The sequence below is a fragment of the Petaurus breviceps genome, unplaced genomic scaffold (genome assembly GCF_028583685.1).
Source record: "Petaurus breviceps papuanus isolate PSGF00001 unplaced genomic scaffold, PetGlider_PUasm1.0 126, whole genome shotgun sequence".
In the NCBI taxonomy this organism is placed as follows: domain Eukaryota; kingdom Metazoa; phylum Chordata; class Mammalia; order Diprotodontia; family Petauridae; genus Petaurus; species Petaurus breviceps.
This window is the reverse complement of record NW_027185655.1, coordinates 26,358,762-26,378,056: the sequence shown is the minus strand read 5'-3', so window position 1 is coordinate 26,378,056 and position 19,295 is coordinate 26,358,762. Positions and strand designations below refer to the sequence as shown.

Below are 19,295 nucleotides of genomic sequence, written 5' to 3'. Positions count from 1 at the left end.
TTGCTTAATTCTCGAAATTAACCTTTTCTCTCTTTTTATCAGTTGATTGAATCAACAAGTACAATGGATGGAGCAATAGCTGCAGCATTGCTGATGTTTGGTGAAGGTATGTCTGACTTGCTAACTTTGCATCAGTTCATAAGTAGCTGCATAGGAGTGGAGGGCTCTTGTCTGCAAGGGTCTGTCTTGGGCCAGCAGCCGCCACGTTTGTGGTCTTGTTAGGCCTCCAAGCTCTGCTCTCTCACACTCCGGATCTCAGCTGTTCTCTTAAAAAGTCTTGTGTGTTTCTTGTTTTCCAGAAAATCATGTTCATCCCCTGCCTCTGAGACTCTAGAGTGTTCTCAGAACCGTGATCTTGCATTTACTTATAATCACTTGTTTGCTTTAAAAGCAATTTGTCATTCTGTTGCAAGAATTACTTTATTCTTCTAGTGTTGTCTTTAACTTTCGTTGATTTGGGAGCCTTGGAAAACCTCACCACATTAAAGCCTCGGTTGACTGAAATTATTCCAAGTTTTCACTTGTCTTTATGAAGAAAGATGTAGATCAAAAGAAAACAATTTCATTGGGTCATAGATTTAGAGTGTAAAAGGATGCTAGGGGTCATCTAAACTAAACTCAGCTTTTACAGATAAGGAAATGAGGGCTAAGGCACAGAGAGGTTAAGTGACTTCCCAAGGTCACATAGGTGAAATTTTCAGGTGCTTCCTTTTTTTTTTTTTTCCCTTTTTTTTGGGGGGGGGGGGGGAAGCAGTTGGGCTTAAGTGACTTGCCCAGTGTCTCACATCTACTAAGTGTCTGAGACTGGCTTTGAACTCGGGTCCTTCTGACACCAGGGTTGGTTCTGTATCCAGTGCATCACCTAGCTGTCTCCAGATGCTTTTTTTTTAAACATTTAATTTATTTATTTACTTTTAGTTTATAACATTCAGTTCCACAAACTTTTGAGTTCCAAATTTTCTCCCCTTCCCTCTTCTCCCCTCTTCTCCCCTCTTCCCCCCTATGGCAGCATTCAGTCCAATATAGATTCTACAAATACCTTCACATTAAACATTAATCAAGTTGTAAAGAAGGGTTATAACCAATGGAGTGGACAACAAAAAGGAGAGAGAGCAAGTAGTTAGCTTCAGTCTGCATTCAGACTCCATAAATCTTTCTCTGGAGGTGTGGATAGTCTTTTCCATCCTGAGTCGTTTGGAGTTGTCTTATAACCTTCCATTGCTGAGATGAGCCCAGTCTGTTAAAGTCATTCATCACAGATACGATGTGTCTGTAATTGTGTACAATGTTCTCTTGGTTCTGCTCCTCACACTCAGCATCAGTTTATGTCTCTCCAGGTTATTATGAATCCCATCTGCTCTTCATTTCTTATAGCACAATAGTATTCCATTACATTCATATACCACAATTTGTTTAGTCATTCCCCAGTTGATGGGCATTCCCTTGATTTCCAGTTCTTTGCCATGACAAAAAAAGCTGCTATAAATATTTTTGTACATACGGGTTCTTTTCCCACTTGTATGACCTCTTTGGTCACATTTTTATAGCCTTTTGGGCATAGTTCCAAATTACTCTCCAGAATGGTTGTTTCAGTTCACAACTCCACCAACAATGCATTAGTGTTCTGATTTTCCCACATCTCCAGCATTTACCATTTTCCTGTTTTGTCATGTTAGTCAACCTGACCGGTGAAATGTGGTACCTCAGAGTTGTTTTGATGTGCATTTCTCTAATCAACCGTGATTCAGAACATTTTTTATATGATTATAGATATCTTTAATTTCTTCTTCTGAAAACTGCCTGTTTATATCCTTTGACCATTTCTCAATTGGGGAATTACTTGTATTCTAGATACTTATTTTTTTAAAGCACAAAAGGTGACCAAGAAACATCCAGGGTCATGTTTTGTACTTTCATTGTCTGTATCTGCATTTCAGATTGATGTTTGTCATAATGACCTTGAGACACTGAAAAAATTATCAAACCTAGATTGTTTGCTGTTCTCATTAAGTAAGGATAATGCACTCAACACTTTTAAGAGATTTCCAGTGAATTGAAGTAAAACATGTATTTAATTCTCAGTGGGGCTTTGTGGGCTGTGTGATAAATTTCTTTTGGATATTGGTCATCAGAAACAAATTACGTGTGTTATACCAATAGCAAAACGTTGATTTCAGGCAACATATTTATTAAGTACCTGCTTTGCACTAGACACTGCAGTAATCATTGGCGATACAAAGAAAGGGAAAAGATGGTTCCCTGCTTTCAAGGAGCTCACTCACAGTATAAAGGATGACAGGCAGTTATGTCCAAACCAGATATAGACACAGTAAATTGAGATAATCACCAAAGGGGAGACACTAGAATTAAGGGGGATTGGGAAAGACTTCCTGTAGATGGAGCTTTTAACTGTTCCTGAAAGGAAGACAGGAGGGAGAGAATTCCATGTATAGAGGACAGCTTGTGGAAATGCCAGGGTCTGTGTCTTGTTCAAGGGGCAGCAAGGAAACCAGTGTCACTGGGTTCACAAATTATGCGGGGGGAGAGGAAGTCTGAAAGGTCTGAGGATGGGAAGATTGTAAGAAGCTTTGAACGCCAAAAAAGTGTGTATTTGATCTTGGAGGTGGTAAGGAGTTGATGAATTTATTGAGTAATAGATGATGTGGTCAGACCTGCACTTGTGGACGATCATGGTAGCTGATGAGTGGAGGTTGGACTAGAGTAGAGAGAGACTTGTGGCAAGGAGCAGACTATTGCAGGAGTCCAGACTGGAGATAAAGGCCTGTACTGGGGGCATGGCAGTGAGAGTAGAGAAGGGAGGCATATATGGGAGATAATGATAAAGATAAAATATACAGGCCTTGACAGTGGGAGTAAGAGAGAGTGATGAATAGAGGATGACACCTAGGTTATAAGTGTGGGTAACTGAGAGGATGATGTCAATAATAGGAAAGTTAGTAAGAAGAAAAGATTTTAGGGTAAAAGATAACAAATTCAGTTTTGAACAAGTTGAGACTACAGGACATCCAGTTCAAGAAGGAGGCAGCTGGAGGTGTGAGCCTAGAGGTCAGCAGAGAGGTTAGAGGTTAGAGTAGATTTGAGAATCATCACTATGATTGCATTCACAAGAGCTGATAAGACCATGAAGTGGAAAAGTTCATAAAGAAGAGAAAAGGGCCCAGGATAGAGCTGTGGGGGACCCTACAGTTATCATGCATAACCTAGATGAAGATCCAATGCAGGAGACACAAGAGGTGGTCAGATAAATATGAGAAGAACCTGGAAAAAGTAGTGTCACAAAACGCTAGAGAGAAGAAAGTATAGAGGAGAAGAGAGTTGTGGGCTCTTCTCCAATCCTGTCAGGCAATATCAGAAAGGTCAAGAAGGAAGAAGCTTGAGAAGAGGCCATTTGATTTGTCAACTAAAAGATCGTTAGTCATTTTCAGAGAACAGTTTCCTTTGAATGGTGAGGGCAGAAGCCAGATAGTAGAGAGATAGAAAAGACTGAGAGGAAAGGGAGGAAGCACCTGTTGCAGATGGCCATCTCGAGGGAGGAGAGCTGCCAGATGGGTCAAGTGAAGGGTTCCGAGTACTAGGGAGACATTAGGCAATAAGGAAGCAGTCAGTCTGCACTGACTGAACTGGAGCAGAACTAGAGAAGTGCTTTTACCTTAGGTAGAGCGTTCCTCAGTATTGCCAGCGTGAACCTCCTTGGAAGAAGAACGCACTTGGCCATCAACAGTGTCATCATCGATCTTCAACTGAAGGCCAAGAATTCATTACATTTATAGGCTTATTCATATGATGGGATTGATTATGTTTTCTTTTTAAGTAACACTGTGATTTACTTGTGGCAACTGATGGTTTGTTTGTTTTTTAATTTAGACTCAAATACCAGAACTCAAATACAAAAATAGAAAAACAGAAACATATAAACTTAAATACAAAGTGAGAAAAGAAAAGCACATCATGTGTACAGCAGAACATAGAGAATTCAAAATATATAGCAGTAAATTTTCATTTCAAGAAAGCCTGTATGATAATGCTACATGTTATGTTGAGAGTCGTCCATCCTTTCTTTGCTTCCTTGTAGGTTTTCTTTTGTTCTCTGCTGTGCACTTGTTAAATTTGTTCTTTTCCCCCCTTCCTCCCTCCCCACCCAGGCCACAATTAAATGCATATATATTTGTGTATATATATACACATATATACATATGTCCATAAATAGACATACTTTTCCTAACAAATTCTACACCTGATCTTTGTTTTTATGTTTCTGCATCTTTTTCCTTTCCCTCTTGACTCCTCTAGTTTGCTTCTATCTGCTACTTCACCCTGTTATTTAGCCTACCTCCCACAACTAGTATTTTTAAAATAAAAATCTGTACATGCTCATCTTTGACATTTTTATACTAAAATAATAATTTTGAACTTTATATAGTACAGATTTTTGCCTTTTAGCCATTTTTATGTACTTGGAGGAATTGGGCATCATACCATTACCTAAACTGCTCTGAGAGCAGATGTTTAAGGCGGTAAAATTCTTTATCAACAAAAATTACAGCTCTTGCTCTTTTTAGGCAAGAGTAAGCATGTCCAGGTGAATTGGCATAAATCATCTGACTTGAGGCACTTTTTTTAGACATGGAAATGACACTGAACACCTGCCTTCTTGCCTCAACAAATTTATTTCTTTTTGTAAGAGGAATTCAGTAGATTAGATGATGAAGAGGTGAATTCTCCTTTAGTAAATTTTCTTTCTAATACGAAGATCAGGAATATATCTCAGTACATTAATTAGGTTATTACAAGAGCCTGTAATAGTCTTCAAAATTATCATGGTATATTGAAATGAAGACTAAATAATTCCATCAAGAAGCCAGGTACTGCTAAGTGCTAGGAATAGATGGAAATGCAAAAAAACAGTCTCTGATCTCAAGGAGTTCACAGTCTTAACAGGAAAGACAACAAACCAATATATATATATATAGGTTTTAGAGGTTAAAAGACCCCAGCTTCTAGTATTGATTGTGCTACAAACTATTGTGGCCTTGGCAAGTGAAAAGAGGGGCATATGAGCCTGAGTTGGATAAGATCACCTATAAATCAGAAGTTGTCTGGTCTGGTAAGAAGTGTTACTGAAATAATAGTAGGGAATATACTTTTCCTTCTTGTAAGATTACATTGGGGGGCAGGAGAGAATGGACCAGTTCTCTGATAATATTAGCAGTTCCTGGTGATTACATATGATTCTGAAAAGTGTTATATTTTTTAAAATGCTTAAAAAAATTATAGTTCATTCTCCTTATATAATATTGCTACAATATTTATTTTAAAATGTCACTTTTTAAAAGGTCATCCATATATATCACATTCTGCAAATTGTTCATTCAGCATATTTTTTTCAGTTGTGAATTTTAAATAGGAGATGACAGCTGGGCTATTAATAACCTCTTTTTATTTTAACAGGGTGCTTCTGTTTTAGCACAGCTAAGACTTGTGGCAGTCTTTGCTTTATCAGACAAAAGTGTAAACTTAGATACCCCATATTCAAAAGACAAGTGAAACATAAAGAATTAAATAGCACTTATTAGCAAATTAAGTTCTTACTTTTGTGTCTTAAGTGATTCTTTATTAGTTGTATTACTCTGACCTTCACTCTTGGAGTGAGTCTTTAGTATTTCAGTATTTCTATTACTGTCAACACAACCCACCCATCACCTCCACGCCAGCACAGTGTAACAACATTAGGATCTCTTCCATCCTAAAATGAAGCATACCTTCCCTCTACTTAATGATATCTTTAAGCTGTTTGTGCTTCTAAATTTTGAGGAGTCTCTGCTTACTTCATTCTGCTCACTTCAATTTAAAAAAATTTTTTTTCAATCTATTCTTTTTTAGCATTCTTATCTATTTAAATGTTGAGTTCCTAATTCCCTCTGTACCACTCCCTACCCCACCCACTGAGAAGGCAAGCAATGTATCAGTTATACTATGTGAAATCATGTAAAACATTTCTAGATTATCTATCTTTTTTAAAAGGCAAGAAAAATAAAGAAAATTATACATCATTTTGCACTCACTGCATTAATTCTCTCTCTGGAAGTAGATAGTCTTTTTTTCATCATGACGCCTTTGGAATTGTCTTGGATCATTGTATTGAGCAGAGTAGCCAAGTCCTTCATGGTTGATGATCATTAAAATGTTGCTATTACTGTGCACAGTAAATTCCTGGTCTTCTCATTTTACTTTGCTTTCACCAGTTCATATGGGTCTTAGCATGTTTTTCTGTAACCATTCCTCTCATCATTTCCCACAATGCAACAGACTGCATCATAATCACATACCACAACTTGTTCAGCCATTTCCCAATTGATAAGCATCCCCTCAGTTTATAATTCTTTGCCATCACAAAAATTGCCACTATAAATATTTTTGTCCATATAGGTCCTTTTCCTTTTTCTTTGATATCTTTGGGATACGGACCTAGTAGTAGTATTTTTAGTTATTCAAAGGGTATTGCATACTTTTATAGGCCTTTGGGCTTAGTTCCAAATTGTTTTCCAGAATGGCTGGACCAGTATACACTACTTCACCAGTTCATTAGTGTACCTATTTTCCCACATCCCCTCTAGAATTTGTCATTTCTGATAGATGTAAGGTGGTACCTCGGAGTTGTTTTAATTTGTCTTTCTCTAATGATGATTTTTAGAGCATTTTTTCATATGACTATAGGTAGCTTCATTTCTTGTAAAAACTGCCTACTTATATCCTTTGACCATTAATTGTGTAATGACTTATTTTTATACTTTTCATCCATTTCTATACTTAGTACATATTTGAGAAATTGAGGCCTTTATCAGAGAAACTTGTAAAATATTTTAATACTCATTTTCTTTAGTACCTTTTAGCAGAATGTAGTTTCTCAGATCATTCTTTTTAACTAGATCTATTTTTGCTTTTGATTTGTCTGCCATCATGATTGTTAGTCCTTCCTTTTTTTTTAGTTCAGCTGAAGCATATTAGATTCTGCTCCAGCCTTTTATTTTAACTCTGTGTCTTTCTGTTTCAAGTTTATCTTTTGTAAACAATGTATTGTTGGATTCTTCTTTGTAATCCATTCTGCTATCTGCTTCGATTTTATGGGTGAGAGCATCTCATTCACAGTTATAATTACTATTTCCCTCCATGTATTTCCCTTTATCTCTTTTTCTTTTGTTTCTGTTCTCATTCATCAAAAGTCTAACCACTGCCTCCCTTAATTTTGACTCCCTTTTTTTTATTTCTCTCTTTCTCTTATTCCCTTCCTCTCCTATCTGCCTTTTGGATAAATTACATTTCTATACCCAACTGAGTGTGTGTGTGTGTATTTATATATATTTTTCCCTCTTTGAACCAGTTCCAGTGAGAATGAGGTTCAAATATTTCCCACATCCCCCACCATTTTCCCCTTCACTTAAAAGCTCTTCCTTGAGTGCCTCATTTACATGAGAAAATTTACCCCATTCTACCTCTCTCTTCTTCCTTTTCCTAATGCATCCCTCTTTCTCACCCTTTCATTATTTTGGAGATCATTCCAACATAATCGACTCACCTCCATGACCTCTATGTAAATTCCTTTTAACTACTCCAATAATGATAAAGTTCTTAAGAGTTACATTTATCATCTTTCTCATACAGGAATGTAAACAATTTAACTTTATTGAGACCCTTATGATTACACTTTCATGTTTAGATTTTTATGTTTTTCCCTGCGTCTTGTGTTTGAATGTCAAATTTTCTATTTGGCTCTGGTCTTTTCATCAGGAATTATTGAAAGTCCCCTTTGTCATTAAATATCCATTTTTTTTCCCTAGAAGGATTATACTCAGTTTTGCTGGGTGGGTTACATTTGCTTGTAATCCAGGTTCCTTTGCCTTCTGGGATATTATATTCAAAGTCATCTCCCCTCAGGCCCCTCCTTTTACATGGAAGCCACTTTACATGGAATCGTGAGTGATTCTGACTGTGGCTCCCCATTACTTGAATAATTTCCTTCTGACTGCTTGAATTATTTTCTCTTTGATCTGGGAACTCTGAAATTTGGCTCTAATATCCCTGAGAGTTTTCATTTTGTGATCTCTTTCAGGAGGTGATTGGTGGATTCTTTCAATTTCTATTTTCCCCTCTGATTCTAGAATATCAGGGCAGTTTTCCTTGATGATTTCTTAACTATGATGTCTACATTCTTTCTTTGATTGTGGCTTTCAGATAGTCTAATAATTCTTAAATTATCTCTCCTTGATCTATTTACTAGGTCAGTTTTTTTTCTGATGAGATATTTCCATATTTTCTTCTCCTTTTCATTCTTTTGACTTTGTTTTACTGTTTCTTGATGTCTCATATTCATGAGCTTCCACTTGCCCAATTCTGATTTTTAAGGAATTATTTTCTTCCATGAGCTTTTTTACCTCTTTTTCCATTTGGTCAATTCGGTTATTTTTAAGGACTTCTTTCCTTCAGTGAATTTTTGTGCTTCCTTTACCAATTAGGCCATTTTCTTTTTCTGAGGTATTATTTTCTTCTTCTTTTGCTATCTGTTTTACCAAGCATTTGATTGTCTTTTCATAATTTTCTTACATCACTTTAATTTCTTTTCCCAATTTTTCCTGTACCATTTTTGTCTTTTAACTTCCAGGAATTCTCGTTTGAGTTGAGTCCAATTAGAGTTTTTCTTTTCAGATTTGTTTGTGGCTTTTTTCATTTACAACATTGTTCCATTCTTCTGAGTTTATGTCTCAGTTTTCCCTGCTGACTTCTTAGCTTTTTATGGTCAAATTCTTTGTTATTGTTTGCTCATTTTTCCAGCCTATTTCTTGACTTTGAACTTTATTTTAACATTTAACATTTTAACATTTAGCATCTCCTTACCTGGAGGTGGGGAGGTACTGTCCCAAGCTTCAGGCTTTTTTGTACTGCTGTTTTCAGAGCTAGTTCTGAAAGGTGGTATCATCCTAGCAAGAGGTATGTATGGTCACTGCTCTCCTGATCTGCATTCTGGTCTTTAACCAGAAAGCATCCCTGATCCCTTGTAGGTACAAGTGCTTTGGAACTATGAACAGAGTCCCTGCTCCCTGGTGACCAACCACCAGCACCTCTCTCCACCCTGGGACTGTGACCCAGAACTGTGTAAGGGCAGTAGAGTTGCCAGTCAGTACCAGCAAAGAGTGCCCTATAATCTCTTTTTAACCAGTTGTTCTACCTCTTTATCATCTCTGGGCTAACAACCTCTACCCCAGTGGCACAGTCTTCCACTGAACTAATATTTCTTAGGCCAGAAAAGTATCCCACCCTGACCTGGTGCTCCGGAATTTGATGTGAGTTGTTACTTTAGCGTTTTTTGAAGGACCATGTTGAGAAAGTTCAGCTGTGTTGCCTCTTATGTACCATCTTGACTTCAAGGACTCTGACCATTTACTTCTTAGCATTTTATTGAAACTATTCCAAAAAACTACTGAAGCTTTTTTTTTCCTTCATTAGCTTTCGGGTTCCTCAAAACTTTCTCTGTCCTTGCCTTTCCCCCTTTTGCCTTACTTTTCTCCCCCTCTTCTTCTCCTTACCCCTCCTTTCTTCTTTTCTCATTGTCTTCCCCACTGTTTGTTGATCTCTCCACCTGAGTGTGCCTTAAGCTTTACATCTTCACTATGTAACTAAACTTTCTTCTGCTCCTTTTACTTACCAGTAGTACTACCATTCTCCACTCATCTATCCCAGTAACATAAGATAAACTTGACTCTTCTCTCCTAACTTTCTTATGTCCAAGTCCTGATCTCATATCCACCATCTCCCATCTTCCTTCTCTTAACCATTCTTACTTGAAGTAGCTTCCAAGCATGTCTCTTTGCCCATCCAATTTATTTTACACGTTGTTGCCAAATTAACTGCCCTCATGGACAGGCCTAATAACGTCAGCCTGCTCTTCAGAAATCTTTAGTTCATTAAATTTATTATTTCTTATTGTCTACTAAATAAAGCCTAGGTTTCTGGCATTTGTGATTTGGTTCCAGCTTGTCCTTCCATCCCTATTTACATCACACGTCCTCTGCTTTCCCAATTATATGATTTGTTCATACTGTTTCTTATACTTAGAATGGTCTATCCTTCAGCTCAGATGCCCCTTCCATAGTTTTCCTCACCTAAAAAATGATTTTTCCCTTATCTGATATGATCTCTTTTTTCTTGACATCATATAGCAGTTATTTTTCAATGTTTAATCTCCATACTTCCATCCTTGGACTCTGGCCAAGAATACACAAAACTCTGAAATAAGCCCCAAAATGTAGGAGAGAAGGAAGTGGACTGTGTGCTGCCATTTCTGTTTAGATACTTCTTTTCACATTATTAATTCACCATTGAGGTAAAGAACTGCAGAGTATCCTTATAAAGACCTATCCATGCAAAAGATATGTTAAACTTTTTCAGTATCATGGATATAATGCTCCATTCTTAGTTTAAATGTTATGAAATATATTACTAATTGATTAGTGACTTCATTAGTCTCTGTTATAATAGCAATTTAAAATATGTATACAGACACACTTACACACAATTCATAATGGCTTCTTTAACTTTTTTTTTTTTAACTTGTTTCAGCGACTTTACATGAGCCTTTGTTCCCAAGAGCTACTGGTTGGCCAGTCATGTTAAGAGTAGACAGGAATTAGAAAAAATATTATTGTATTTGTCTGTTACTTCTAATAGAGGGAAATAGCTTTAATATAGAAGATCCTTACTTGTAATGGGATTTTACCCATGATTGACAGTGTTAATTGTATAGTTTTGCGCAGCATTACAAGGTTTTAGTGTGGTTTTTCTGTTTCTTAAAGGTATACCTCGGAAAAGAAAATTAGATTCATCTTCCTCATACACCTCTGAAGATGATGAGGATGATGATGATCAAACTGTAAAAAGGAAACGGTTCAATCCTGTAAGTTACACTTTACTCGTATTTTTTTGGCTCAGAATACTATAATAGCTGATGCTGTTTTAGAAAACATATGAAGTCTGAAATGAGCAATTCCTTAGTAAATCTTTCCTTGCTTAATAATCCCGTAAGAAATTTTCCCTTTTTCCACAGTCATCTGTGAGATATTTCCTCCATGTATTTTTTGTTCGTTCCTTTGCTTAGAGTTAAAAATTGTTTTGAAGACCCATAATGGTTAGAAACATGACAAGAGTTCATTTTCAATTAATGTTCTTTGGGAAATTAACCACAGTTTTGATAGATCGTTTTTTAAATAGGAACTTTGGACGAAGACATTAAAAGGCATCTTGGAATACTCCAAAGTGGTTTGAGCCTTGAAAAAAATTCTGAAGCCTAATTTATCAGATATCTTCACAGGTATAAGAGCACAGGGAGCTGGGTTAATGTGGTGTTCCTGCTGTTCCTCAATAACCAGTTATTATGTTGTGAATGACTCTCACTTTCTAAGTTTATAAATGTAGCTGCTGCTACCTTCTAACTTTCATTTGGTTCAGCTGACTTTTATGAAGTAAGACTTTAGCACCTTCAGACTTGTGTTTTTTAAAAATTTTGTTCTGAACTTAAACATCAGATGAAATGGGCATTTTTACATACGTGTCTGTGTAGAACAGAAAGAGGATTATATGTTTAAAATAAACTTTAGATCTCTATTATGTATAGCTCAGTTTGGGGGGGAGGTTGTTTTGTTTTGTTTTTGCCTTTTGGAGGGCAATTGGGGTTAAGTAACTTGCCCAAGGTTACACGGCTAGTTGTTTTTTTTGTGTAGGTGTTAAGTGTCTGAGGCAGGAATCAAACTCAGGTCCTCCTGACTCCAGGTCCAGTGCTTTACTCACTGTACCACCAGCTTGTTTTTTTTTTTTTAAGTTTATAATAAAGCATCCTATACTTCCTTCTTTACAATGCATTAAAAAAAAGATGCCTCAGTGACCCACTCATTTTTCTCTCTGCTTTATCCATTTCTCCCCATTACTCCCTGCCCCCATTGAATAAAAAAGATAAACTTTTGTAAGAAATATTCATTATCGTGGGCAGTTAGGTGGCCCAGTGAATAGAGCGCTGGCCCTGGAGTCAGGAGGACCTGAATTCAAATCCAGCCTCAGAAACTTAACACATACTAGCCATGTGATCTTGGACAATCACTTAACCCCAATGGCCCTGCCTTCCCCCCTCCAAAAAGCAAAGGAAAAAAAAAGAAATATTCATTATCAAGCAAAACAATTTCCCACATTTTCTGTGTTGAAAAATGTGTGCCTCTTAAATCTGCATCTTAAATCCATCACCTTTCTTGTGTTGGGCACCATACTTTATTGTCATTTTTCTGGAAATAAATTTTTCTTTTCCTTGTGAAATCAACTCTTACGAGGTGTCTTCTAGGATAACAAAATAGCAGTCTGATCCTGTGATTTTAATCATAGGACATACTAGGTTGATTTTTTTAAAAAGATGAAAATATTTGGAAATCAAAACATGCAGCAGAGTCTGATATGCGTCTGTTTATTTTCATACTAGTAAAATTTGTTGTAGAAAAGAAAAACTCCTAGGTTGTTACTCACTGTGTGGTGACTGATGCCAAGGGAAGACTATCATCTAAAGTCCGCTTTGTCTTTTTGAAATCTTTAGTGAGTAGAAAATGAAAGTTATCTTGATTAAGGCATAGGTATTTTTTAGGCACGCTATTAGAAAGTTCTATCAGTTTATTTTATAAGAAATGAATTTTTAATTTGAGGCCTATAGAACTTTCATTTATTTCTAGAAGACAACTAGTAAAGTATTAATAAAGTTTTGTGGATCTTGATGAGAAAACTAGCAGGCCTGCTCTCCAGCTTCTTGACCTACATTGAAGGAGAATGATTTGCAGAGTTGTTCAAATTCTATCATTAAATAACCTCTGGAACCTCCCTCATCAGTAATAATAATGATCATAAAATGGTTACTGCTGAAGCTGTGTAAAGTCTGCTTTTGAAGAATAGCTAATCAGTTTAGATTTGTGTAGCCAGGCTTTTTGCTGCCCCCACCATTTGTAGCTGCTTTTGGGTCATTTGTGTGTGGAATTAGCCAAATCAAAGAATAGAATAAGTAGATAAGTGAAATTTATCTCCTTTGTGATCATGATTAAATTTTGAGCCAAGATTTAGAAAATTATCTCAGTTTAGGGAATTCCCTCTTCCTTTCCTTCCTCCCAAGCTGAAATCAAATAAAGCTTTTACAAAGTGATCTGATTAGGACTAATAGCCTGTTGAATGTGCCTTCTTAAAATGTATAACAGATTGGGGCGGCCAGGTAGCACAGCGAGTAAGAGCACCGGCTCCAGTGTCAGGACGACCTGGAGATCGAATCCCGGGCTCAGACACTTAGCACCCACCCAGAAACACCTGGCTGTGTAACCTTGAGCAAGTTACTTAACCCCAATTGTTTAGGGGCGGCCAGGTGGCTCAGCAAGTAAGAGCACCGGCTCCAGTGTCGGACTGACCTGGAGATCAAATCCCGTGCTCAGACACTCAGCACCACACCCAGAAATAACTGGCCGTGTAACCTTGAGCAAGTTACTTAACCCTGATTGCTAAAAAAATAAAATAAAATGTATAACAGATTATTTCCTGTTTTCTTTTTCATTAGATTTTTTGTTTCCCAGAAACTATTGGATTTCCTGAAATAATTAATAATATCAAATATTCTGAACAACAATGTTAAATTTAATAATCTCTGGTAATACTCTTACCTTCATTTGTGTTCCGTGTGTGTGTGAATGATATATATATAGAGAGAAATATATGCACACATTTATATGTATATTTTAAATCAAGTAGCAGTTTATACTACTTAAAACCAACGCTGTTCTAGATGCTTTGGAAGGCAAGAGAAATCTAGTATAAAATAGATGACTAGTCCTGGGACTACTAGTTCTTGTAAGTCAGAGTACACAGAATCACAAAATTCGAGACCTCAGTGGCCTTCTAGTATCATCTACACCTCAAATAAATCTCTACCATAGCGTACTTGGGAAGTGGACATGAAGGTTTTTTTTCAAAGATCTCCACTTAACATGAAAACTACCACCCTTGAGGCCTGCTTAACCTTGATAAAGTTCTTGGTGTTAGGAGGTTTTCCTGATGTCTAGCCTAAATTTGTCTCTTTGCAACCTCCACATATTGTTCCTGCTTTTGCCTTTTGGGCTAAAAAGAACAGACCTAATTCATCTCCCACATGACATCACTCCAAATACTTGAAGACAGCTGTATCATCCCCGCATCTTCTGTAATCTGAATATTCCCAATTGCTTCATTCAGTTGCATATGAAATAGAGAATAAAATCAAACTCTTATACTGGTCTAAAATGACAGTACCTTTCTCCAAATTGTGTATCATGTAAAATTAAAATGCAGCATTTAATTGGTAGGGTATGTCTATACACACGCACACACATACATGTATGCATGCACACACATATATGCCCACATTTTACCTTTGCAAGAGATCTCATTTTAATGGAATAGCCATTATAAGATAAATAATATGTATGTATATACACATATATGCCTGTTATTAATATATCTGTGCTGTGGACTTTCAGAAGAAGAAATGAACATCATAGGATCATAGATTTACACCTGGAAAGGAACATTAGAGATCACCTTGTATAATTCCTTTATTTTCCAGAGGAAGAAACTCAGATCCCAAGAGGTTAAGTGATTTAACAGTACAAGGTAGTTAAGTGGCGGAGCTAAGATCAGAAGCCAGAGCTCAGATTGGCTGGGGACTTCAAGATTGGGTGACATAGAAGGATCATGCTACCTTTAAAAGAAATAGAGAAGTTTGAAGGAGAGTTTGGAGTTTAGTTGGTGGGGAGTTCTATTTTGTACATTCTGAGCTTATTTTAGCTGCTAGTATTTAAGGAAGAATAGAATTAATTAGAGCAAGACAGGGAGGTAAGTAGTAATTCTTGAGGGGGAAGACTGGTTTATATGTATGTGGTATATTGGCTATTCACCAGCGGGGCATTCTTAACACTGGGCATAGATAATCTCAAGAGCAGGGATTGTTTCGTGGCTTTTTTTTTTTTTACTTTGTATCCCCAGTGCCCTGTTCAGTGACTGACATGTAGAAGACTACATGTCTTGTCATTTATTAACTCGGTGCCAGGCACTGTGCTAAGTGTTGGGAATATACAAAAATTATTTTTTTTAATTAAAAATAATTCCTACTCTAAATGTACAAACTTCCCTATGTATAGATGAGATTATCTATGTTTATCATGTTTATAGCATGTATAAACAGGATCCATTGGAGATAGTTCCAGAGGAAAAGCATTAACATTAAAGAAGACTGGGAAAATCTTCTTGCAGAAGCTAGAATTTAAGCTGAGACTTGATGAAAACTAAGAGGCAGAAGTGAGGGAGTGAATTCCAAGTACATTGGCATCCAGTGAAAACATACTAAGCCAGAAATGGAATGAGAAGAGACGAGATGGGGAGGCCAAGCAGCAGACTACTGCTATAGTTCCAGGCATGAAATGATAAAGAGAGCCTCTATCAGGATGGTTGCAATAGAAAAGGAGAGAAGGGTATATAGAGGAGTGATGTGTTTAAAAGCAGGAGAAACAGGACTTGGCAACTGATATGGAGATAGGGTAAAGAGAGAATAAGGAGTTGAAGATGACATCTGGCTTAAAAGCCTCCGTGGTGATACCCTGGACAGTAATAGGAAAGTTAGGAAGAAAAGAGAGTTTGAGGGAAAAGATGGTGAGTTCAATTTTGGACAAGTTTGAGTTTTAAGATGTTCAGTAGGCAGGAAGATGGGATCAGTCAGGAGGAAGATTGGAGGTGGATAAAGATCTGAAAATCATTTGCACAGAAATGATAGTTGAATCCTTGGAAACTGATGAAATCACCAGCAGAAATAATATAGACAAAGAATAAGAAGAAGGCCCAGGACAGCTTTGATTAGGGAACGGGGCACAGGGCATGCTTATTGATTGTTGTTGATTGGCTTATTCTAATTTTTCTTCCATATTGCACCCAGCACAATTTTGATGGATAGTAGGCATATATTAAATAAACTTTTAAATAGTATTTCTTTGAGGGATCTGTTTCCTTCTTTGACTCATCATTCCTTTTGCCCTCCCTTTGTGAGCATTCCCCAACATTATGTCATAGGTCCTCTTTTTTTCTTTACTTTTTCTCTTGGTAATCTCCTCAGTTCCTGTGGTTTTAATATGCCATAATCTTGGCATATTCTCACTCTCCCTTTTCCTGTATCTTGCTGTTTCTATTCTATAACTTCTCTCTCTTCCGACTCAATTTCTTCTCACCAGAGCCACCTTCTTAGTTCAGCCTTTACCTCTCACTTAGATTATTGCAACAGCCCTCTAGTTTCTAGTCACAGGTCTCTTTCCACTTCAGACTTTCTTACATGATGCTGCCAAAAATGAATTTCCCTGAGGGCAGATCTGGCCATGTCACTCACCTGTTCATTCAACTTCAGTGAATCCCTCTTGCCTGTAGGATAAAATAGAAACTCCTCTGTTTACTATTTTAAAAGTTCATGCAAACTGGCCTCAACCTATTCCCCACCCTGTACTCTTTAATGAAGCCAAAATGTTCATTTCTCTGTTCCTCACGGCACTCCATCCCATCTCCATGCCTATGCACTGGCTCTTTCCCCATATGTATTCTTTTTTCACTTCTGCCTTTTAGAATCCCTCTCTTCTCTCAAGTTGAAACTTTAACACCACCACCTCCATAGAAGTCTTTCTCATTTTTTCCAGTTGCTCTCCTTCCCAAAATACCTTGTATTTGATTAGTTTGTATTGAATCTGTGTGTGTATATATATATATGTATTTTTTAAAATAATATTTTTCCAATTACATGTGAAGACAAATTTTTAACAGTTTTTAAAAATTTTGAGTCCCAGATTTACTCTTTCCCTCACCTCCCCTTTCCCTGAGATAGTAAGCAATTTGATAATAGGTTATACATGTGCAAGTGTGCAAAATATATTAGTCATGCTGTGAAAGAAGACACAGACAAAAGAAAAAAAAGCAAAAAAATAAAGACAATGAAAAATAGTATGCTTTCCTCTGCATTCAGATTCCATCAGTTCTTACTCTGGATGTGGATAGCATTTTTATTATGAGTCCTTTGGAATTGTTTTGGATCATTTTATTGCTGAAAAAAGCTAAGTCATTCACAGTTGATCATCATATGGTGTTTCTGTTATTGTGTAAAATGTTCTCCTGGCTCTGGTTATTTCACTTTGCATCAGTTCATGTCTCTCCAGATGTTTTGAAATCAGCTTGATATTTCTTAAAGCACAGTAGTATCTCATAACAATCATAGACCACAGCTTGTTCAGCCAATCCCCAATTGATGGGCATTCCCTCAATTTCCATTTCTTTTCCAACACCAGAAATGCTGCTATAAATATTTTTGTATAATAGGTCCTCTCCCTCCCCCTTTTTTTTTTTACTCTCTTTGGGAAACAGACCCGGTAGTGGTGTTACTGGGTAAAAGAGTACTCACTGCTTATAGTCCTTTGGACATAGTTCCAGATTGCTCTCCAGGATGGTTGGATCAGTTCACAAGTCCACCAGCAGTGCCTTAGTGTGCTGGTTTTCCCACATCCCCTCCAGCAGTTGTTATTTTCCTTTTTTTTTGACATATTAGCCTATCTGATAGGTGTGAGGTGGTGCCTCAGCCTTGTTTTAATTTGCATTTCTCTAATCAGTATTGATTTAGAGCATTTTTTATATGATTATAGATAACTTAATTTCTTTACCTGAAAACTCCCTGTTTGTATCCTTTGACCATTTTTCAATTGGGAATGACTTGTATTCTTATAAATTTTATCCAGTTTTCTATATATTTTAGAAATGAGGACTTTATGAGAAACATTGGCAATAAGAATTGTTTTCCAGCTTTCTCCTTTCTAATCTTGGTTGCATTGTTTTTGTTTATGCAAAACCTTTTAAAATATAATATTAAAATTATCTATTTTACAACTTGTAATATTCTGTCTCATGTCTGGTCATAAATTCTTCCCTTCTCCATAGATATGACAAATAAACTATTCCTTGTTCTCCTGATTTGCTCATGGTATCACCCTTTATGTCTAAATCATGTGCCCATTTTAACTTTATGGTGCAGGATGGTGTAAGATGTTGGTCTACATATGTATTTGTACATATATTTAGTCTGTATGTACTTACATATCAAAGGTAGGATAGGTAGTGGATGAGAGAATCAGCTTTGAATCTATGAAAATCTGCTTTCAAGTTCCACCTCTCTGGCACACACGAGCTATGTGAGTTAGAGAAGGATGGAAAGAAGGGAAGAAAGGAGCATTTATTAAGGGCCTGCTCTGTGCCATCACTGTACTAAGTGCTTTACAAATATTATCTTAGCTGATCCTTACGGCAACGCTGTACGTAGGTGCTATTACTATTCCCATTTTACACTAAAGAAATTGAGACAGACAGAAGTTTCTTGACTTGTCCAGGTCATGCAGCTAATAAGGGAGTGAGGTTGTATTTGAACTTGGTCTTTCTGACCTCAGGCTCAGTGCTCTATTTACCATGCACCTAGTTGGCTCGGTACAAATTTCTTAACCCATCTAGAAATCTCTTTAAGATTATAAATTGCAGAGAAGGTGCCAGCCTACATTGGTAGAGGGAGTTTCCTCATCAGGGACATCCTATACCAATTTAATCACAAGTTCAGTCCTTATTCACATTTTACACATGAGCGTATTTACTCATGTTCAGGAGCACAAACTCCTGAACTCCTCCCCCATTAGAATATAAGCTCCTTGTGAAAAGAGATTGGTCTATTCTTTGCACTTGTATCCCAGTGTCTAATACAGTGCTTGGCACATAGTAGGGCTTAATAAATATTTGTTGATTGAGTATTAATTGAATTTAAGCTCCCAAGATAAAGTCAAGCAGTTGACTAGTTTTTGAACATTTTCTTTCCTTTTCTCTCCATTGACACTGGCTAATTGAGTGTCATTGAAGTATAAAAATTATAGCCATTTTGCTTCTCTCTCTCTCAGTGTAGCATTCTCTGAATCATTTATATGTGTGATTAAGTCCAGTCAAAAAATGGACAAAGGAGATAAAACTTAGTTTCATGAGTGATTGAGACTGAATGGAGGAGAATTCAGTTATGAGTAAAATGTAATGTTTTTAATTGTAGGTTTCATTTATCCATACTGATTTTTTCTTCTGTTATCTTGGATCTTAGAATTTGTTGTGGGTTGGTTTGTTGGGGTTGGTCT

The 19,295-nt window shown here is 36.8% G+C and overlaps 1 protein-coding gene across 2 annotated transcripts in view; it reads left to right on the top strand.

Moving 5' to 3' along the window:
• The window catches only part of SMARCAD1 (SNF2 related chromatin remodeling ATPase with DExD box 1), a 101,001-nt gene that overhangs the window by 23,214 nt on the left and 58,492 nt on the right, over window positions 1-19,295 (top strand). For both annotated transcript variants that reach the window (XM_069094449.1, XM_069094441.1), the window contains exons 5-6: window positions 43-106; window positions 10,866-10,966. In XM_069094449.1, the coding sequence (XP_068950550.1) occupies window positions 43-106; window positions 10,866-10,966 (165 nt within the window). The remainder of the gene's footprint in view (window positions 1-42; window positions 107-10,865; window positions 10,967-19,295) is intronic.